The following is a 22772-nucleotide window of genomic DNA, read 5'->3' as shown; positions in this document are numbered from 1 at the left end:
AAATTTTGTTTGCCATCGTCCTGACAAAAATTCAAAAGCCTTTGAGTGGAAGTATCTTGTGCATTCATCCTACTTCTCACTACTGTAATAAAAACTAACAAGCATATTTAGCTCCAAATAAGGGTCCACTCAACTCTTCCGTACAACAAACAGCCACTGTTGTAAGCAGGAAAAAAAAACATACGAAAAACAATTTTAAAGGAAAACCAAACTAAGGAAGGTACCCAGTGACGAACTTAATATTCAGTTTAAACCACCATTTACTCCCGCATGCTACTATCGTCTTCCTCATCTTCAACGTCATGGTCGGAGTCACGAAGTTTAAGGTCATCAAGCAACTCTTCAAGTGGGACAGAAGGTGCATCTTCCCCATCAGTCATAGATGCCATCTCTGACGGCTGGTATTCTTCATTCTTGTACAGTGACATGTTAAACCTCATCTCAGGGTTCTCCTCCAGATCCTTCAAGAACTGTTCATACTCCGACTCCACCTTTTCTTGATCTGTTTTATTTTTATCATCAATCTCCATTCCAAGGGATTTAAGCTTCCAGGGACGAGGCTTCCCACGCTTCTTCTGCCGCTTTTCTTCGTAGCTCTTCTTTATTAAGATTGCATCTGGAATGACCAGACTCCTGTATTTCTCTAGTTCATCATCATTGCTGTTAGCCCCATACATGTCATAACCAAGAGCATAATCACCTGGGCTTAAAATATGCCCGAGATGTGTTTTTATGTTGAAAATAGTGTCATTCTTCCCAAAATCAGACACGCGAGCAACTTGTGCATCAGCTAGAGCATATCTTGAGCCACCAACATTAACTTCAGGGGAAATAATCTCCATATCAAGCACTATATACTCCACCAGCTCCCTGCTTGTATGCAGAGACTTGAAGGAATACCTCCAATACTGATCAGTATCCAAGAAACAATGCCTCAGGGTGAGCGGATCAAGCAAAGCAATACTATTGGTCACTTTGGTGCAAATCACGAGGGGACCAAGATTTCCCAAACTAGACCTGACCTTGGGAGGCAGACAAATCAAATCTTCACGGCAAATGGGGCTTATTTCAACAGAGAATGTATGCTTATAATTATAATTGTTACTTTTAGAATCATGGGAAACAAGCTGTTTGTCACTGCGACTCCTTACTGGAGCAACTTTGCCCACAAATTCCACAAATTTCACACCATGACTTCGGTTTGAGAAAAAGAAGTCGATACCTTGTTCCATCTGCTTTATCTTTATAGCACTAGCAGCAGCACCGTGCTTCAGGATCAGCTGCTCCAGATAGAAAAATGTGCGCCTGTGAGAAACATGCTGGCGGAGTTGCACAGATGCAACCCACTGGTCAGGGTTGGCCTGAACCCTTGAACAGGATTCGCACATATGCTCTTGCTGAACATACTCAACAATATATGATTGTTCAAGTATTGCTCCATTAAGGACCTCCTTCTGAACTTTCAACTTAACCTTGATCCTCTTGGAGTGAGGCTCAGTCCAAATAAATTCAGCATGCACCAACCGAACTTTATTCAAGTTCTTGAGTCTCTTAACGCAGAAGGTCAGCAGCTCCTTCGACTCCAATTGGGCTTTGATCCAAGTTCTTGGAGGCTGCAAGTAGCACTCACACTCAGGGCAATGAACAATGGTGACATGCTTCTGCAGACCTTCCGTAATATCAACTTCAGAGCGCAGACACTTGACACACATATTGGCAGCGTTTGGTGCCATGGGAATACCGCATTTGCAACATAGTACGCTCCCAACAGTCTGATGAACCATAAACATACCTGCGTCCTCAGCCATTGCTTCCTCGGCCATTGCTGGTGAACGCAAACACAAAAACAACAATTATAAGAACAACAACAATTATAAGAACCAGATTGCTAGTATTATGTCACGGCAAAGTTTGAATTTTTTTTCGCACGAACAGATATATATGCAGAGTATAAACAAACCCATTTCTGAATTCTGAAAAATTAAAATAAGATTCAGAATAAAAATTGTTTCTTGTTCTCATGAGTCGAAGCGTTGAATTTAGTTCATAAAACTAAAGATTTCAGGAAAATAACTCCAATTAAATAAAAAAAATATAATCATTAACACGAAAATTTCTATCCACCTGGTTTCGAGCTCATAATACATGATAAATCAAACGAAAATAATCCTATTTCTCAGTTGAGAAAACGAATTAAGCAAAACCCAAAACACAAATTTGCAAATAACAATAGAAACTGAATCCATTCGAGGCAGATGACAACAAAAACAATCAAAGGGAATAAATAAACAACACAAATCCATTGGAAACAAACTCTTACCGGCAGAATATGAATGAAGCAACAGCCGATGAAAAGCCCTAAAGAGAGAGGCGACGGCGGGAGTGATGAGAAAGAGAGAGAGGGTGGAGAGAGAGCGAGAGAGTTTAGTTCAACTGGGTTGGGTTAGGGCTACACCGCTACAGAAATGAGCTGCGTAGGCCTTCGGCCTTCCAAATGAGAGGTTTTATCGCTGACGTAAGCGAATAGCTCAACAAAACTCAACACCGACTCCCCGGGTTCGATTCGCGGCAGCGGAACCTTCTTTTTGCAATTATTTACTTTTTAATTTTAATTTGTGGATTTTACAAGGAGTTCAAACAAAACTCAACTTGGGCCGGGCTTTAAAAGTCTGGCTAATTTGGTTCAAATTCTCTTTGACGAAAATCAAACTTAAAACTTATCATTTACAAATAAAGAAAAATACTATTTAACTCGTAGGTTAAGTGGCTCTATCCCAGCCTTGATAGTCATGATTTTACATTTTCTACACGAACATAAATTTTTCATTCGAATTTAATATTTTTATACGTTGCGTCGGAGGAATGCTTCTACATGAGCAAACTCTACCGAGAGTCGTGCATAATTCCTCTGTCGTCTCCCCTTTAATTCATGCCCACCACCGTATTAGAAACTTAAAACCATTTTGATTCATTAGGAATGACACCTCACCAGATGCCACATTACTTCTTCTTTCAAAGATCTGACAAATGTACCGGAAACTAGATCGTACAGATGAAGAGTGCAGATAACAGATACGCAGATAACAGATGAACATGCTATGAATCAAGCAGTCGGACTGGTAACGATGAAAACCATATCCAATCCATCAGCTTCAAACCAAATTATAAGCAATTGTTGGGGTGCAGCAGCAGCACCATATTATCTCACCAACCTCGACGACTCGCATTTAAATTTTCATCGTTCATCCTCAACAAAAGGCAAACAACATATCATATTCATGTTCAAACACACTAATCACTATGGCACTAGGATAACAGATGTAGGTACCATAACCAATCCCTTCACCCATCACCTTTAACTTAACATTACAATTCTAATGCTTTACATTGAAGCAATGATCGATCCAAATGTTCACCATCTCATTAGACAAGAAAACAGATTCATACTTGACACAATTTTTCCCAGTATCAAGATGCAATCTATGCAAACCACAGCCTGCATAAACTGTTTCACGGTGTAAAATGTCACTCATCACATCTATACACTCACTTACGATACACTTTTGAAAGACAACTCCTCTTCAATATGTTCTCGATATCTTAAAAACCCACATTCTGGGGAACCATTTGATAATCAATAGTATCCGTAGCGCACATAAGTAAGTACGATAGCTCAAACTAATCGCACCAAAATGACTAAACCACAAAACCCTGCTACTATACATGCGTAATAGCCGTTCATGTACTCTCAAATCCAGCTAGAGGCCATACGATCAGCAATAACCAGAAATAAGATAATTCTCCGTATGCATCTAAATATATCAAGTCATCGAAGAGCGAATAGCGAATTAAGTAACAATACTCCAGAATCCATACACACGAAAACAGACCACTGCATTCATAACAAACAGCAAGAAATTCAACAGAAGAAACAACAAGAATGAAAATATGATTGTTATTGGTTTTATCCAGTAAAAATTGTTGTGATAACAGACAGTGTTATAAGTTTGATTTTCAGGCCTCTCAATTGCCACACCAGTTTGCCACTAATTATTTCCGCAATAAAAACAAAAATCTCAATCACTGACCATGCTAGCAATCAGCAATCACCTAACCGGGCAATGCGTCTTGCTTGCCGCTAGAACCGGAATGCTGCTCGGAATTCTCCGAGGCGACGGCAGCATTTCGTTGTTCGGAGCTCTCAGCAGCCTTTTCCTTCTCCAATTCCTTAACAGCCTCTGCCTCGGCCGCCTTCTCGGCCTTGAGTATGGGCTCGTAGTAATCGGAGTGAGCCATCATACATTCCTTCAAAACCGAAGTGATCTCGAAGCATTTCTCCACAATATCCTCCTTGTTCTTCTCAGCCTCTTCGATGCATTCTTCCCACGCCGTGAAGCTCTCTTTGCACCCGCCGCCTTTCATGAACAAGCAGAACCCACACTCTCCCGCCTCCTCCTCCTCTTCCTCATCCTCCGCCGCCGCTTCCCCTTCTGCTTTTGACGCGTTTTCCGATTTCACTTCTTCTTGCTGGGACTTCTCCTCTTCTTCTTCTACGGTTTTCGTATCCATTTGGGGGTTTGAGGACTGATTTGGAGGTTGGTCTTCTAGGGATTTAGAAGCTGAATCGGCCATGTAAGATTTTTGATGTGTTTGGTGGGTGGTGAGTCGGACTCGGTGGGAATCGGTTCTCTATGGTTTGTTCTTGTTCTGGCAGCGCATGAGAAAGTCAGCTCCCACAACTATTGAAACCCTAAGAGCAACTCCAGCGTGAGGAAGGTCCTAGGCAACTTACTATTCAATTACCGGTAACTGCCTTTAATAAAGCGTAATTATATTTTGCATATCCACTTTTAAACTAAATAACTATGATAATAGGTAATAAAATATTAGTATTTTGGGTAAAAGATTGTTTACTACTCTTATATTTCGTGGTTTTCAACATTTAGTACATCAAGTTTTTTTCGTCTCAGAATCATACCTAAAGTGTAAATTTTGGGACAGTCTTATACATCCGTTAGTTAAACTGTTAAGTCTCCCGTTAACTGTGACGTGACGTCCATGTAGACAATGACTAGGGCGCCACATGTCACCCACGTGGAAATTAAAAATAAATTATTTATAAAATAAATAAATAAATTATATATATATTAAATAAATAAATAAACCTTCATCTTCCCGAGAGGAAGAAGAAGGAGAAGAAGGGGAAGGAACAATGAGGAAGGAAGAAGGAGAAGGAGGAAGAAGAAAAAAAAACCAACATCTTCCCCATATTCGAAGGAAGAAGAAGAAGAAGAAGAAGAGGAAGGAAGGAAGAAGGAGGAAGGAGAAGGAAAAAGGAGGAAGAAGGAGGAAGGAGAAGGAAAAAGGAGGAAGAAGGAGGAAGAAGAAAAAAAAAAAAACTGACATCTTCCCCATATTCAAAAGAAGAAGAAGAAGGAGAAGGAACATATACTGAAGAAGAAGAAGAAGAAAACCGACATCTTCCCCATATTCGAAGGAAGAAGAAGAAGAAGAAAAAGAAAAAGGAGAAGGAAGAAGAAGGAAGAAGGCTTTTCCACCCGACTCTTTGGTTTTAAGAATGCTGGTTTTAAGAATGAGTGATTGCCCTTCTCCGACCCTTACTACCCAACCTGAAAACTGACAGCTAATGCGGTCCACTTATTGAACAGGGTTCTACGGTCGGTCCGCGACCCCTGGATGCTGAAGGCTTCCTTGGGGTGATTTCATAGTTCCTACGGGGTGGAGACGATGGGGTTAGTCCATGGATTTTTCTTCCTTTTGCCACATTTCGCTCAAAGGGTTGAAGGGAGATAAGGAAGAAGAAGAAGAAGAAGAAGAGGAAGGAAGAAGGAGGAAGGAGAAGGAAGTAGGAGGAAGAAGAAAAAAAAAACTGACATCTTCCTCAAATTCGAAGGAAGAAGACGAAGAAGAAAAAGAAGAAGAAGAAAGAAAAAAAAACCAACATTTTCCCCAGATTCGAAGGAAGAAGAATAAGAAGAATAAAGAGAAGGATTAAGAAGGAAGAATGGGAAGGAAGAAGGAGGAAGGAAGAAGGAGAAGAAAGAGGAAGAAGAAAAAAAAAAGTTGCAGATTCGGAATTCGAAGGAAGAAGAAGAAGAAGAAGGAGAAGGAAGAAGAAGGAAGAAGAATGAAGAAGGGTGTTTGGACCCAATTTTACACAATCGGCCCGTTCAATCAAGGCCGTTGAGTGAGCATAGTTCTCAACCGTCAGATGGAAAAAGGAAGATATTTTTGTTAAAGGATAATATTATGGTTTTTATCATAATTATCTTTTAATACGAATTATATGCATCTTCTTAAACCAAATAAATATGATTCGAATTATATCTCAACGGAGAGACAGGTGGAACAGTCCGATTTAATTTGGGTTTGTTAGCAATATACCGTGTGGGTTAGAGCAACTCGGCTATATATATATATGATTATATATATATATATATATTTTTTTTTTGATTGATGGCTGCCATAACATGCATATGGCAAGGAAATTAGGCCTAGCCTAGCTAGGCTTCTAATATGATGAGGTTTGAATAGTCAGGATGCATGGTTTTGGGATAATGTTGAAGTCAAGATAATGATGCAAATTGGAGCAGATAATGGTGCATGGGAATTTGGATGGCAGTAATCCACGTCATTTAAATATTATAACCAATCTTTGGGTCAGATTGGTGTTTTGCAAAGATGAAAGAAGCATGGCATTACAAAATCTATAAATAGAGGCAGCGGTAATGATATAAAGATCTCCAATTCAACACACAACTGCCCTGCGCGAATTCTCTCAACAACTTTGAGATTTTTTATTTTCTCTTTTCGCTGACACATCTTCCGTTGGCATCAACAGCACTGTGAAAGCAACCGGTGATATCTTAAGTCGGCATAGATAGCTCTGTCACCGTAGAATCAGCCGGTCTCGCAGCATCTTCCGTTGGCATCAACAACACTACGGCGAGGATGGTTGATTACTTATCCAAGTCTCGGTCGAGAAGGATTTCTGAATCCTTATTGGTCGAGGTCATCTCATTCAGCCTTCTCGGCAAAGTGAGGTGTTACAGTTATTACATTCGGCACATTGAAAACCGAATTCGATTCGTGAACTTCATAAGAATAGTAGCCTTGTCTTCAGGCTCGAGAATCCAAGAGGCCGAGACGTGTTCCTTTCTCGGCCGCAATCGCAAGACGCAGAAGTCAGTAGCGCGACCCAACGCAACATCAACAAATTTTACTCGTCGGCCGAGCTCGGCTGACGAGTTGGCATGCCCCGCACACAACCGAATGACGTAGTTAACTCATAGATTACTCGGCCTGCGCGCCACGTAGGCTTAGTAGTTTTTAGGGTCAACAAAGGGGAAGGAAGAAGGATAAGAATGAGGAAGAAGAAAAAAAAAGTTGCAGATTCGGAAGAAGAAGAAGAAGAAGGAAGAAGAAGGAGGAAGAAGAAGAAAAAAAAAAGAAAAAAAAACGAATCTAGGTCTGCAACCCAGATTTGGAGGAAGAAGAAGAAGAAGGAAGAAGGAGGAAGGATAAGGAAGAAGGAGGAAGGAGAAGGAAGAAGGAGGAAGAAGAAAAAACAAAAAAAGTTGCAGATTCGGAGGAAGAAGAAAAAGGAGGAAGAAGAAGAAACAAAAAAAACCGAATATGCAACTTAGATTCGGAGGAAGAAGAAGAAGGGGAAGGAAGAAGAAGGAAGGGGAAGGAAGGAGAAGGAAGGAGAAGAAAAAAAAAAACTGAATCTGTAAAAGAAGAATAAGAAGAAGAAGAAGAAGAAGAAGAAGAAGGAGGAAGAAGGGAAAAAAAAACCGAATCTACAACCCAGATTCGGAAGAAGAAGAAGAAGAAGAAAAAAAAGGACCCAGTTCATCCCCCCTCCCCCCCCCCCCCCAAACCCAACCCCAACCCCTGCAACCCAGAAGAAGAAGAAGGAGGAGGAAGAAGAAGAAGAATAAAAATAAAAAAAGAACCGAACCCCAGAAGAAGGAAGAAGAAGAAGAAGAAGGAAAAAAAAAACAAAAAAACAAAACATGGATGACACGTGGCGCCCAGTCATTGTCCACATGGGCGATACGTCACAATTAATGACATATTTAATAGTTTGACTAACGGATGTATGAGACTGTCTCAAAATTTATACTTTAGGTATGACTCTGAGACGAAAAAAACTTGATGTACTAAATGTTGAAAACCACGAAACATGAGGGTAGTAAATAGTCTTTTACCCTAGTATTTTATAAAAAATAAAAAATAATTTTATTTGTAATTTCGGATATGATTTTTAATCGGTCTCGTTGTACCACATGTTATTAAATAAGAAATTACAACACAAAGTATTTGAAAAAATATAAAATTATAGTGTAAGTTGGAAGATAATGATAACATATTTATAGAAAAATTAAATCATTTTTTTTAATTTTTAATTTTTGTTCGGATTTTTTATTTAGTTTTTTACATTTTTATTAATTTTAAAACGTGTTTGACATCAGCCAAGCATCACACAGGCCTCAGACTCTCGGGCCACCGATTTGAGCCAAGCCTTTCACTCGGGCCCCACCTCAATCCAATCGCCCTCATGAGCTGGAGCTGGGATAGGGAGGCAATTGGATTAAATCCTTGCCGGTCCATCGGGCTATCCACACCGGTGGAGTTGCTCTAAGTGGACTCGTAATGTGGCCGGGCCGGATTAGGCCCAATGTCGTTTCAACATGATTTTTTATGTTTGGTGGGTGGTGAGTCAGACTCGGTGGGAATCGATGAGTTATGCTTGATAAAATGCCCCAATGAGGCTGCTTATGTCTCTTGGCCATCTCCAATGAAGAGAGGTCCAAAAGTTTAATAATAAAAAAAAAAGACTTTAACGAAAAACTCTCGGTACTATTCATTTTAACGAATAATCACATTTTTACACAAAAAAATCAATCCTGGTACTATGTACTTTACCTTTTATTTTGTCCTTATCGCTAAAACTCAAAGTTTTAAAATTATTTTCATTAGTTTACCTATAAAAAAATGTCTAATTTGTTAAAAGATTTGTTTTCATTTGATAACTGGATTATTATTATATAACGTACGATAAACTATTATTTGACCATAAGGGCATTAGATTGGCCAAGTGTAACTTCCTTTTTGTAAATCAATAAACGCGAAACACAATGCTAATTAACCGCAACGCGGATGAGCCATTGTGCAATTTTTTACATACATAAAAAAGACGAATAAATTACATTCGTTCAAAATTCAAATGTATATCTAGCTAGCTGTTAGTTTCCAATCAGGACAAACAAACATAATGCCGGGATTAGGGTCATTACCGGGGGAGTGCATCTCACATTTTCTTACCCTCACGTCCCCTGAAGATGCATGCCGGTCGTCCCTCGTCTGCTCTACATTCCGATCGGCTGCCCTATCTGACGTCCTTTGGGAGCGTTTCTTGCCTTCAGATTACTATGCCGAAACCCTGTCGTCCTCGACGAGGGCATAGTAATTTAACTTTAATTAATTAGTTACGTAAATACTAATTTGACTATGCAAATTGAGTTATGATGTATATAACACATTCTGGATCATTACAGGTTCTCCCAAGTGGCTGAGCTGAAACTTGTATGGTGGCTTGAGATCAAGGGATGCCTAGAGACGAAAAAGTTATCCCCACGAACGACGTATACAGCTTAGCTTACCTTGTCTATAAGCTCCCCGAAGAATCCAAATGGGGGTTTGAAGGAACACCGATTACGTTGCATATCGTTTACAAACAAAGAGGAGTTGCAGAGGATCATAGCATGATCCTAGACCCTCTAGAAGATATGCCTCGAAATGCTCGGCGGCGTGGAAGAGACCGGTGGACGGAGATTGAGATGGGCGAATTCTTCAATGGAGGAGGAGATAATGCAACAGTAGAATGTAGTTTAAGGGAAACTAGTAGTGACGTACCTAAGAGCGGCCTCATTGTGGAAGGTATTGATCCTAGGCCTAAGGGTGTATGATATATGGAATCAAGATCTCTGTATTCTGCTTCGTAAGGAGATACATATAGGATTACAATTGTGTTACAATAAAAAAAGGTAATAAAACTTAATTGCACAAATCAAGACTCTAAAATGTGAAATCCCGAAAACTAGATCAAGCAAATAGTACTTACAAACAAAGCACATGACATTCTGGCAAACATGGCACAAGCAAGGACGAAGCTACCTTGGGCCAGGGGGCTGGATGCCCTCACTTAATTTTTTTTGTTGGAAAAAATGTAAATGTTTCTGCCATTGAGAAGGTGTATTACTAGTTTAATTATTTGTGACATTAGTATTAACTCTTTCAGTTGCAATTGCTAACGCTGAAAGAGCATTCTTAGCCGTGAATTTATGAAGAATCGATCGAGATATCGTATGGGTGATCAATAGATGAATGATAACATGATTATTTTTATAGGGAAAGATATTTGATGATATTGGTAATGAAGTTGCCATGCAACACTTTCAAAACATGAAAAGTACACGTCGAGTATACTGTAATATGTTGTATGAAAAATCTTATGGATTAATATATAAGTATTTTGTTTAGTAAATTCTTTAGCCTGTTAATCTACGACTTTGTTGTTTGAGGATATCTTTATCCATACAAATCTCTGGTTTCATCCTTGGACACGTGTGTGTAAATACAAAATTAAATGTCAATTCACGCCAACTTCGAACTAATTATAGAGCGTGTGAAATCAATCAATAACGGGTAGTAATAATATAGATATTGCTGCAAAGGTTTAAAACTACAAACTCTCAATTAAAATCGAGAAATAAGACTATATACAAACTGGGACAACAAAATTCAAATAAATTGCTGCAACTTATTTAAACCCAACATGCAAGCTTGATTGACATTGATTCAGTACCACTACTGGTGTAGCGTACAAAACTGCAACCACCAATTCACAAAGCTCAAACAATGTCCATCTATCCATTACGAAGATAAAATATGATTGAGACAGATTGAAACAAGGGAGTGAGATCCGCTGCAGCCAAACCTAAAAATAGAGAAGCAATTTCGGACCATTCAACTTATCAGCCATTACCATATTTGGCCTCTCCTTCAACCGCTGATTGAACTTTCAACGTCGATCCCAATTGCTCCACCTCCTGAGTCCCAGAATTTCATGTTTCCACCTCCTCCCTCTCTTTTTATACACGGAATTCCAAATTCTCATCTTTGCGTGCGTAACAAGCAACACGCGCAATTACATGTTCTAGTTATTTAGGCATGGAATAATCGATCATTAGGGCTTTCTAGCACAATTACATTAGGAAAAGCATAGACATCATCAGGAGATACAGATATGGCAACCTCATCAAATTCATCAAAGAAATCAACATCGTCATCTCCCGGCCAAGGACCGAAGGGTGTCAAGTTTGCTCGCCGAACGTCCAGCGGACGTGTGATGAGCTTGTCCCGGGACGATGATTTGGACATGAGCGGGGAGTTCTCAGGCGAAAATGACTACATCAACTACACCGTGATGATGCCTCCCACACCGGACAACCAGCCAGGTGGGTCGTCCAGCGCAGGAACAACCTCGGATCCCAAGCATGATGGTCCAGGGCCATATGGACCATCAAGGTTTGGGGCGGAGACTAGGCGAGGGGGTGGTGATGGTGGCGGTGGCGACAGTGAGGCCGCAAAGATGGACAGGAGAATGTCGGTGATGAAATCATCAAATAACAAATCAATACTATTGAGAAGCCAAACTGGGGACTTTGATCACAACCGTTGGTTGTTTGAGTCGAAAGGAACGTATGGGATTGGAAACGCATATTGGTCAGATCAGCAAGAGAACAAGTATGGTCCGGAAATAGAAATGAGCATGCAGGATTTTATTGACAAGCCATGGAAACCACTCACCAGGAAGGTTAAGGTTCCTCCTGCTATTCTTAGCCCTTACAGGTACTGACTTTTTTTGTTAGAATCTCGGCGGTACGAGAGAATTTTATTGATACAAAAAAGAAGAATTTACATCCAGTGAGCTTCTTAATTAACAATTACATTAGGCTTTTTGTGCTTTCGTTTCGTGCCATGTTAACCCATTCCATAAGCTGGTTGGAAAATCGTTTACTTAGCTTATGTGGAACTAAACATTTTGCTCGAAACTTGCCATTTTGTTTGTTTTGGCTCTACTTCCACAACAGCCAAGTTAGAAATTTTCTTCACCAATTGGATAGAATGGAGTAACTTGGGACACGAAATAAAAGCAGGAAAAGAAAGTCAACAGTTTCAAGTTCATATGGTGAAAGAAGGATTTTCATCAAAGCACAAGGGCAAGGAAAAGAAAAGGCCATTCAATCAATAACATATATACATGTATACATTATGCAGGTTACTAGTGGTTATCCGTTTGGTGGTACTGTTTTTTTTTATAATATGGCGAGTGAGGAATCCAAACCCGGATGCAATGTGGCTATGGGGAATCTCCATAGTCTGTGAGATTTGGTTTGCATTTTCATGGATTTTAGACATACTTCCCAAGCTGAACCCCATAAATCGTGCCACGGACTTAGCTGCCCTACATGACAAGTTTGAGCAACCTTCCGCAACCAACCCTACTGGGCGGTCTGACCTCCCCGGTGTTGATGTCTTTATCTCCACCGCCGATCCTGAAAAGGAACCGCCTCTTGTCACTGCCAATACCCTCCTCTCTATCTTTGCCGCCCAATACCCTGTGGAAAAGCTTTCGGCTTACATTTCAGATGATGGTGGTGCCATTCTCACCTTTGAGGCCATGGCTGAGGCTGTTAACTTTGCTGAGGTAATTGGTTTTTTTTTTTTTTTTTTTTTCGGTCGAAGAAGTAACTGGCTTACTATAATGAACTTAGACAAACCAATTGATCTGTAACATAAAAAAATTCAGATCTAGAAGAATTATACACGTACCTATACGTCGTCTAAATATATACATGTGCACTGCAGGTTTGGGTCCCCTTTTGCCGAAAACACGATATCGAGCCTAGGAATCCAGACAGTTACTTTAGCAGCAAAGTTGACCCTACCAAGAACAAGAAGCGGCCCGATTTTGTCAAGGATCGGAGATGGATCAAGAGAGAATATGATGAATTTAAGGTTAGGATCAATGGTCTTCCTGATGTAATCCGCAAACGAAGTGAAATGTATAACTCCAGAGAGAACATGAAGGAAAGGAAGCTTACCAAGGAAAGAAGCGCTGGTGGAGGTGGAGCAGAGCCAGTGGAAGAGGAGGCAACGAACATCACAAAGGCAACGTGGATGGCTGACGGAACACACTGGCCGGGGACGTGGCTCGAACCTTGCGCTGATCATAAAAAGGGAGACCATGCTGGGATCTTACAGGTGATTGATATGTATGTACATATTAACTAGCTAATAATATGTTGGTGTTGTCGTAAGGAGTGATGCTAGAGGCACTAAAGCAAGTCCGAAAAGTTTGAATCTCAAATGTTGTAAGACTTTTTTTTTTCTATCTGTTTCATATTTGAGTGCGTTCAAAACTTTAATCCTAAACATATATACAGGTAATGAGTAAGGTCCCAGACATGGATCCTGTAATGGGTTTTCCCGATGAGAAAAAATTAGACTTCACAGGGGTGGACATTCGAATCCCAATGTTTGTTTATGTGTCGCGAGAGAAGCGACCTGGATACGACCACAACAAGAAGGCAGGAGCCATGAATGCCATGGTCCGAGCATCAGCAATATTGTCGAACGGTCCATTCATGCTTAATTTGGATTGTGACCATTATATCTATAACTCTCTAGCTATAAGGGAGGGAATGTGCTTCATGATGGACCGTGGTGGAGACCGGATATGCTACATACAGTTTCCTCAGAGATTTGAAGGGATCGACCCATCTGACCGTTATGCAAATCATAATACAGTCTTCTTTGATGGTAATCTTTATATGTTTGATCAGGGCGCTTTGACTAATTAATTGAATTTGATAGCTAATGTGAAACTGAAAGTGATGAAAGTTCTTGGATTTAATTGTAAATCAATATACAGGAAATATGAGAGCCCTGGACGGTCTCCAAGGCCCAGTGTATGTTGGAACTGGGTGCATGTTCAGGCGTTTTGCACTGTACGGGTTCCACCCGCCGAGGGCAAATGAGTATTTAGGAATGTTTGGGACGATCAAGGCCCGAGCTCCAAATTACCATGAGATGGAGGAACAGTTACTGTCTGATCCAGACCAAGCGAACTCAGAAAAACAACCTCTGGCAGATCACCCGGACTTAGGCCTTCCAAAGAAGTTCGGAAATTCACAAATGTTCACAGATTCCATAGCTGTCACTGAGTTTCAAGGACGTCCTCTTGCGGATCACATGTCTGTCAAGAATGGCCGCCCTCCTGGCGCGCTGCTTGAACCACGTCAGCCACTCGATGCTCCCACTGTTGCCGAAGCAGTTGCTGTCATTTCCTGCTGGTAAGTAACATAAAAAAATCATGCTAAAAGAAGCACATTTTTAGACAGCATGAGTCAACACCGCAATTCAGTCAATAGATTTACTAATTCATTGGTGTTTGGGGGCGTTTGAACTCATACGCACGTGCACACACAGGTATGAGGACAACACCGAATGGGGAGACAGAATAGGTTGGATCTACGGATCTGTGACAGAGGATGTTGTGACAGGTTACAGAATGCACAATCGTGGATGGCGGTCAGTGTATTGTCTCACAAAGCGTGATGCATTCCGTGGCACAGCACCTATCAACCTTACGGACAGATTGCACCAGGTACTCCGATGGGCCACTGGTTCTGTGGAAATCTTCTACTCTAGGAACAATGCATTTCTTGCATGCCGGCGCCTCAAGTTTCTACAGCGCATTGCATACCTCAATGTCGGCATTTATCCCTTCACCTCAATCTTTCTGGTTGTTTACTGTTTCCTCCCAGCACTCTGCCTCTTCACAGGTCAATTCATAGTTGCAGGCCTAAATGTCGCCTTCCTTGTCTACCTCCTTACCATCACTGTCTGTCTGTGTCTCCTCTCCCTACTTGAAGTCAGATGGTCTGGCATCGGTCTTGAGGAATGGTGGCGTAACGAGCAGTTTTGGGTCATCGGTGGAACCAGTGCTCACCTTGTAGCTGTCATCCAGGGTCTCCTCAAAGTCGTAGCTGGGATCGAAATTAGCTTCACCTTAACCACCAAGTCTACTGCTGAGGACGAAGAAGACATTTATGCAGACCTTTACGTTGTCAAATGGACAAGTCTCTTCCTAATGCCTCTCACAATCATAATTGTCAACATTATTGCAATTGTGATTGGAATCTCAAGGACCTTATACGCAGTGATACCGCAATGGAATAGGCTACTCGGAGGACTATTCTTTAGTTTTTGGGTGTTGGTTCACATGTACCCATTTATGAAAGGCTTGATGGGAAGGAGAGGAAGGATACCTACGATCATCTATGTCTGGGCAGGGCTGCTTGCAATCACAACATCTTTGCTCTGGGTACTAATCAATCCTCCAAATGGTGCCAATTTCGGTGGTGGAAACGTGCAGATCTAATACCAATAACACGATCAAGGAATTACAAACTAATATCAAGAATTTTTTGGTTCGAAAAAAAAAAAAAAAAAACTTTCTAACTTGGGGTGCATGGCATTGGCAACCATTGCAAATGTAATTATAAGAACAGCTACTGATGGAGGGCTTATGCAGTGTTAGATAACTGTTCCTACAAATCTCTGTAAATGTTTCAAAAACTATACATGTTAATATTGCTTCGACTTGACAAAATCCTATGTTGTTCTGAATTCAGTTATGCTGCGAGTTCTTTTGCGTTTTATTCTGTAGATCATGCTTAACATTTTCAACTCTTCCTTTCTTTTTCTTATCTTTCTTCTCCTTTACTACTTATATTCATGTTTTTCTTTTCTTTTCTTTCGGGAGGGACAAAAGTCATTAGCACGCATAACTTTTATCCTCCTGCAGTAATATATATGGCGCAAATAGTTCACACCCCGCGGATGAATGACAGTGATGAATGTTGATCGAGGCATCAACATCGATCATGCAGGTGTTCAAACGAATGACAAAGAAATCGATGAACAGGGAAATGATTATTCACCTCGATAGTTAAACTTAAAGGCCAGCGATCGTCATTCTTTCTTTGAGGTTGCTTCCTTCCGCATGACATTGAAGGTGTATTCAATTGGGATTTGGAGGGGTTTTAATTCTTTTAATGAATCTAGGGGTATTCAATCAGGATTTTAAGTGATTCTTTGAAATTTGAGATGTATTCAATTAAAATTTTAAGATAATTTATTAAAATCCTTATAAATCGGGTGTATTCAATTAGGATTTTAAAGAAGTTTATAACATTTCAGGTGTATTCAATTAGAAATTGATTTTAAAGAATTTGAGAAAGTTGATGAATTAAAGGGAATTTGAGAAATTTTGTAGTGTATGTTAAGCATCCACAAATCTCACATCTTCTTATGAGATTTTGAGGGAATTGAATCAAAATTTTATATGGAATCTCTACAAATCAATTAAACTACATAAAAATCCATGGATTTATAAATCCATTAAAGTCTCTCAAATTCTCAATTGAATACATCCCCCTTAGTATTAGTTTTGTAATCAATTAGGATTTTAGAGGATTTTAACGGATTTTTTTTTAAGCGAGACAGATTTTAAAAGATCAAAAAGGACTTTTGAGCTTATAGCCGCCTTGCTCACCAAAAGGAAAATGTACAATTGTAGTCTTTTAGTGCACATGACTATTAGATTTGACAATGTGCTAACACAATAAATTTTTGAAAAATGAAACACTAAGAAAATATATAACTTTGTACAATAGTTGATGTAAATCACTAATATTATGTTTGAATAAAGGAAATAGGCTTTAAATTTGAATAAAATCATAATATATAAATATACATGCACCAATTTCCTTATTTGGATTCATAAACATAGAAATTTAGAATTTCCGCATGAAAAAAAAAACTTGGAATTTGGGACCTCCAATTCCTAAGTTTAAATTCCATGTAAATAGGTGTCATTTCCCAATTTCTATTATTGAAAGTTTAAAAATAACAAATTCCGTATTCAATTTTATTGTTTTTTTAGGTTAACCAAATAAGAAAATTCATAAATTCTAAAAAATAAAATCTCATTGTTTCAATTTCTGTCGTTTTAAAATCCTTAGTAATATTAAATTTCTTCATCCAAACATAGTATAATAATGAGAATTGAAGAGTATTGAGTTTAGGCTAAACCACCTAAATCAAACCAATTATTTTAGCTCAAACCGAACCCAACCACATTACTTAATTAGTAGCTCATTTCGTTTAGCCATAGTATGAGAGTAAAACAACCCATCTTTGTTCATACATAATTTCGGTGAAATTCCACTTAAATTTCGTTTAACATAATAACATACTAACATTTGCCTACACACTTTGTGTGTATGAACACATTTTTTTAGAAAATGAGAAGGAGAGAGGGAGAGAGAGAACGAGGGGGGGGGTGAGAGGTTTTTGTTTTTGATTTTTTTTTAATATTGAAGGTATTTTAACATCACCTGTAGGTGAAGCTTCAATAAAAAACAATAAAATTTGAACTTGTGAAATTACATTATTGTCCATCTTTTTTTTTGTGTGATAGAAGACTAATTTGTCTTTTCACCCTCTTTTGATTGACAAAAAATATTTCATTAATTAGTAGAGATAACATTTTTGCACAAATGAAAATTAAGAAAAAGCAGAATTTCCTATTTTTACAATACTTGTGAGGGCACAACACCACTACTCTACCAGTGAGAAGCGGAGGAAAAGGCGGAGGACAAACCAACCACCACACAACTTTGTCCTGTGTGACCTTCCCGCCTTGGTCTATGCACCTTTCATATTTTTCTCCGCCATACTAGCCCCTTAGCACACGCCTACGCGTGTGTTAATTGACTTTATTTATTTATTATGTTTATGTATTAGTTTTTTTATTTTTTATGGTCAAATATAGTAATATTAATTTTATCAAGTAGTTACCCACATAGTGGGTGCTTCGTTTGAAATTTTCAAAATGACCTAGTTTTATTATTTTACCCTTGTTAATTAAATTGTTTTGTTCTGGAATTCTTAACTAGGGAAGGGCATTTTTTGGCATTTTGAATATTTCACTTTTTTTGTCTTTCTCACTTTATATATATAGATAGATAACTTCACTCTACACCTAATTTAAACTTTAAATGTGAATTCTCTTTTTTGTCGTATTGTATAATGACCATCAAGTACAAGATAAAATTAACAGTAAAATTAAATTTTATCTATGAACTCACACCTAATAATCAAACTCTTACCATCACGCATTTTTTCTTAATTGTGCACAGAATGGCGTTAAATTCAAGTTCATTGTTTGCTAAAGACAACAGACCTGTTGGAAATTTTGAAAGGACGCATTAATAGTGTAAAAAAAAATTTTATTTCGATGTTTATGGTGAAATTCAGTTGAGTAAATCATACCGAAACACATCATTTCCACTAGACCAAAAATGATGTTCGAATATCTGATTTTGTTCAGGATTTGTAGCCAGTAGGGTAAGGCTTTTCATAAGCACTTTTCACTTTAATTTCAGTTGAGAAATCAAACAACTCATCCAACGTATTGAAAAGAAACACAATATACCTGTTTGGAAGGAGAGAACATTAAATGGGTGTAAAAATTATAAATTTACATATTGAATTGAGTTTAAGAGGATAATTTAGGCAATAAATTTGGGTTTAAGAGATATTAATAGTATAATTAAAAGTAATATGGGTGTAGAGTAAGTTGAGTGTAAAAAATGAAGTTATACGGGTTCAAATAAAATATCTATTTTCTATATATTTTTTATTTTTTTTGCAACTGCGAAATTTAAATTAACTACATCACTAAAGTTACGACGTCGTTCTATTCAGGAACTCAAAGAAAAGAAAAATACGGTACATTGCTCATTCTTTCTCTCCCTGCGTAAATTCAGCATTTTCGTTCTTTCCATCCCATCGTCTCTCTCTTCTCTGAATCTCCGTACAACCACATTTTGATTGGGATTACAGTTAGTTTTTTTTTCTTCTTTCTCTTCTGTAATTTGGGATTGAGATGGGGCAGCAATCTCTGATCTACAGCTTCGTCGCTCGAGGCTCTGTGATTCTCGCCGAGTACACAGAGTTCACTGGAAATTTCACCACCATCGCCGCTCAATGCCTCCAGAAGCTTCCTTCCTCCAACAACAAGTTCACCTACAATTGCGATGGCCACACCTTCAATTACCTCGTCGAAAACGGCTTCAGTGAGTCCCCATGCATTCATTTCCTCGTGCATTTTTACGGTCTCCTTCCAATTTATTCGTTATTTGTCAACTTTGATTTATTTATTTTCTTCTGATCTATATCTTTTTCTCTTCTGTTTGTTCGTTGTTGGAATGGGAGGATTATATAAGTTTACGTTTATGAAATTGAAAACGCTGATTAATGTTAATTTCTTGTTTGGTTGAACTAACTTGTTGGGTTTGATTATTTCATTACGTGGTTTTTCGCGATGCGCAATGCTTTGAAACTTTCGGTGATACAGAAAGGCCAATGATTATGTGAAAAGATATGGTTTGACGATTCAAAATGTATTTTTTTCTGGTTCCTTATGGAGGAGATAATTAAGGATGATTGAGGACTAGTTATTGGTGATCTCTGTTTTGTTGGATTTGAGATGTCATGAGATTTAATATCTAGTCGTTTATTTTCTTTTACTTTCTTATATTTCTCAAGCAATCGAGAAAGGCGGTTGCTGGTCTCCCTCTGCCTGTACTCAGTTGATCAGATCTTATAGAATGAGTGCATGGCAAGGTTGCTGGTGGTTGATTATCTATATTTTATATACTAATAACTAGATCGCTAGTAGTATTTGAAGACCGTCTTTAGTTTGAATTCTTTCAACCCAAAAGAAAATCGTACTCTGCGAAGATGAATGCTTATGAAGTGGTCCATAATCCCCATACGTATTATCGGATTAGGGTTTTAAACTCTCTTGATTTTGGATACTACAGCCTACTGTGTAGTTGCTGCTGAGTCTGCTGGGAGGCAAATTCCAATTGCCTACCTGGAGAGAATCAAGGATGATTTCAACAAAAGATATGGTGGTGGGAAAGCTGCGACTGCTGTTGCCAATGGACTGAACAGAGAGTTTGGGTATTTATTTCTTTTTAGTCCTCAGTTCTCATGGCAACAAATTTTGTTTTTTCAAATGATACGCTAACTCTTGTATGGATGTTTTAGACCCAAACTGAAGGACCACATGAAGTACTGTGTTGATCACCCTGAAGAGATCAACAAGCTTGCAAAAGTGAAGGCTCAGGTTACTGAGGTCAAGGGTGTTATGATGGAAAATATTGAGAAGGTACAGTGAACTGCTACTGTTTATTTTAGCATATTTTTGTAACTCTTCTATAAGTAATTTGGAAGTTGAGAACTTGAGACCGACTACGATATAACCTACTTTTGCTCACTTCTTTCTGATCCCTAGCGGCCTATCCTGTATGATTTTAGTAATGGTACACTACAAATAAAAAAAATAAAAAAGAACATTTACAAACGAAATAACTTTGTCAGACCAAATACATTTTCATCATCTCTAATTTTGCCCGGCAACAGTCCATAGAGCAAAGTTCGTTGTGCAAAACCCGTCGCTAAAACATTTGCTTAACAAATTTTTATTTTTCGTTGGACAAATGATAATTTGTGGCAGTCGTATCAATATCTCTAACTAATTTTGAGTATACACTATAATGACTTCAGTTTTGGTTATTTTCTCTTACATTTTTGTTTCCCATAAATTGACTGCTGATATGTTTGCTTACCCGAAATGGGAATCATTCTCATGCATGCAAATGTCAGTGTTTACTTGCAATTAAAAAAAATCAAGAAACTTCTGATTTTTCTGATTTTACGTGATATCAGAAACTCCCTTATGATGCGTATGGTGCTTTAGTAATTCCAGTGTTTTATTAATAAATAGTTGAACCTTATACAAATGTTTCTTTGTACAATGGTGCTCAAGTAATCCGAATGATTTTTATTTTGATTCCTGAAAAGCATTTGTAAATTGTAATAGGTATAACTCGATTCCTGTTTCATTTTAACAATCATTGTGAAATAACTAGTAAACACTTCAATGAGAATATTAATTCTGACTTTTCTCAGTACAATTAAGTAGGTAAATATGTCATTGATTTTTAGTCATAGAAATTCATATGTTATGCAGGTTCTTGATCGCGGAGAGAAGATTGAGCTGTTGGTGGATAAAACTGATAATCTTCGCTCCCAGGTTAGTCCAAGAATCATTACTGCTTGAGCTAGTTTAACTTCTGGAAACCCATGCCCTGTTAGGTTTGGCTGCGGGAAGATGATATGGTTATTTGATTAGATAGACACTGCAGGGTGCTGTACTTGCTCTCGCTTCAGTTTCTTTATCCCTCCCTTATTTTTCGCTTGTTGCAGGCCCAAGATTTCAGGACACAGGGAACAAAAATGAAAAGAAAGATGTGGTTTCAGAACATGAAGATGAAACTGATTGTCGTGGGGATCCTCATTCTCATAGCCCTCATGATATATTTAACTATTTGCCGTGGTTTCAAGTGTACCTAAGTCGCTTTGGAATGTCTCGATCTGGAAACTTTTCAGATGTCATGCGGCTTTCAAGGTCTTGGTAAATTGCTCAAACTCTTGGAGTTCTTTACCTTCCTAGGTTATACCCGTCCTCTTTTGCTAGCCATTTTAGGACGGGGGCGGTTTTGTATTTCGCATTGGTTGTATAGTTTATATATATTTACCTTGTCTAGGTAGTTAAATCACTATATGTTCTCCACCATGTGCAATGGATCCTTAGCTTAAGTTATGTAATGGAGGAATACTTGGATGCTTGTAAATCAGCATTCCTTTTGGAATGCTATTGAAATCTATCCCCTTATTTGCTTCCGTATGAATGATGAACACAGTTTTCACCCCTCAACTTAACATTTAAGTTTAATCTCTACAACATATCTCATGAAATTAAGAGCTTTTGGTGCTTCATTCACTAACAAGCACAATGCGGGCGGTATGAGTTTTCGGTTTATGGAGTGATGACAATAAACCCAGGCAGAGTTCAGCTTTGCCCAGGATTTCGCTTGGGGTATATTTAGTTTATGTCTTAGAAAATCAATCTTTCCTTTTCACTCACCAATTTTCTTTTACAGCTTACGGTCATTATCCTATTTTCTATTCTATAACACCCAAGAAGTCCTCAATCACTGCTAGGCTTTCGCCATTTTTACTCAAATTTCTTGTCGGCCAAGTTATAAAAGTTACACCTTGCAACCTTGTCTAGATACTTGTGTATTTTGTTTTAGCGTTCATCAACAATTGAGCGTCCAAATTTTCAATTAAGTATTGGAAGATTTTGAGGGGGTGAAAGGAGAAAACATGTGTTCATACATGGGAGTTTTATAATTTTCTAAATTCGTTTACACCAAAAAATTTGATGTATCTAAACCCTACAGATATCTGGATGAAGATTATATAGACTCTCTGTTCAGTTTCTTCAAGGGCAAGCAACCGAACAGAGAATTAAAATTTATTTTGAGTTTAATTTCTAAAAACACCCTACGATTTTACTTGAAATTCAAAAATTATTTTTAGTTAAAAAATTTAATTTAATTTTTTTTTTTTGTAATACATCAATATTTTTACACTAAGAAGAGGGGAGTTCCACAAAATCACACAAAATTGGA

The 22772-nt window shown here is 38.4% G+C and overlaps 5 protein-coding genes across 5 annotated transcripts; 3 read left to right on the top strand and 2 right to left on the bottom strand.

Annotated features, from left to right (window-relative positions):
• Nucleotides 1-88: 88 nt before the first annotated feature.
• Nucleotides 89-2487, bottom strand: LOC126618819 (uncharacterized). The gene is made up of 2 exons (XM_050286995.1): nucleotides 2321-2487; nucleotides 89-1825 (listed from the first exon to the last, which is right to left on the bottom strand). Exon 2 carries the CDS (start codon nucleotides 1821-1823, stop codon nucleotides 261-263), a length of 1563 nt encoding a protein of 520 aa, XP_050142952.1. The 5' UTR covers nucleotides 1824-1825; nucleotides 2321-2487; the 3' UTR covers nucleotides 89-260.
• A 1454-nt stretch (nucleotides 2488-3941) lies between these two features.
• LOC126618821 (uncharacterized) lies at nucleotides 3942-4788 on the bottom strand. Its single transcript, XM_050286997.1, has one exon. It carries the CDS (start codon nucleotides 4630-4632, stop codon nucleotides 4111-4113), a length of 522 nt encoding a protein of 173 aa, XP_050142954.1. The 5' UTR covers nucleotides 4633-4788; the 3' UTR covers nucleotides 3942-4110.
• A 4482-nt stretch (nucleotides 4789-9270) lies between these two features.
• LOC126619643 (F-box protein PP2-B7-like) lies at nucleotides 9271-10382 on the top strand. The gene is made up of 3 exons (XM_050288061.1): nucleotides 9271-9492; nucleotides 9550-9584; nucleotides 9634-10382. Exons 1-3 carry the CDS (start codon nucleotides 9302-9304, stop codon nucleotides 9993-9995), a joined length of 588 nt encoding a protein of 195 aa, XP_050144018.1. The 5' UTR covers nucleotides 9271-9301; the 3' UTR covers nucleotides 9996-10382.
• A 720-nt stretch (nucleotides 10383-11102) lies between these two features.
• LOC126618817 (cellulose synthase-like protein D1) lies at nucleotides 11103-15818 on the top strand. The gene is made up of 6 exons (XM_050286991.1): nucleotides 11103-11940; nucleotides 12370-12799; nucleotides 12961-13356; nucleotides 13539-13914; nucleotides 14027-14447; nucleotides 14584-15818. The coding sequence occupies exons 1-6, from the start codon at nucleotides 11336-11338 to the stop codon at nucleotides 15536-15538; spliced, it is 3183 nt and encodes a 1060-aa protein (XP_050142948.1). The 5' UTR covers nucleotides 11103-11335; the 3' UTR covers nucleotides 15539-15818.
• A 3174-nt stretch (nucleotides 15819-18992) lies between these two features.
• On the top strand, nucleotides 18993-21982 carry LOC126618820 (putative vesicle-associated membrane protein 726). The gene is made up of 5 exons (XM_050286996.1): nucleotides 18993-19301; nucleotides 20052-20193; nucleotides 20281-20401; nucleotides 21266-21328; nucleotides 21502-21982. The coding sequence occupies exons 1-5, from the start codon at nucleotides 19112-19114 to the stop codon at nucleotides 21646-21648; spliced, it is 663 nt and encodes a 220-aa protein (XP_050142953.1). The 5' UTR covers nucleotides 18993-19111; the 3' UTR covers nucleotides 21649-21982.
• Nucleotides 21983-22772: the final 790 nt, after the last annotated feature.

The sequence above is a fragment of the Malus sylvestris genome, chromosome 4 (genome assembly GCF_916048215.2).
Source record: "Malus sylvestris chromosome 4, drMalSylv7.2, whole genome shotgun sequence".
NCBI classification, from domain to species: domain Eukaryota; kingdom Viridiplantae; phylum Streptophyta; class Magnoliopsida; order Rosales; family Rosaceae; genus Malus; species Malus sylvestris.
This window is presented reverse-complemented; position numbering and strand designations above follow the sequence as displayed.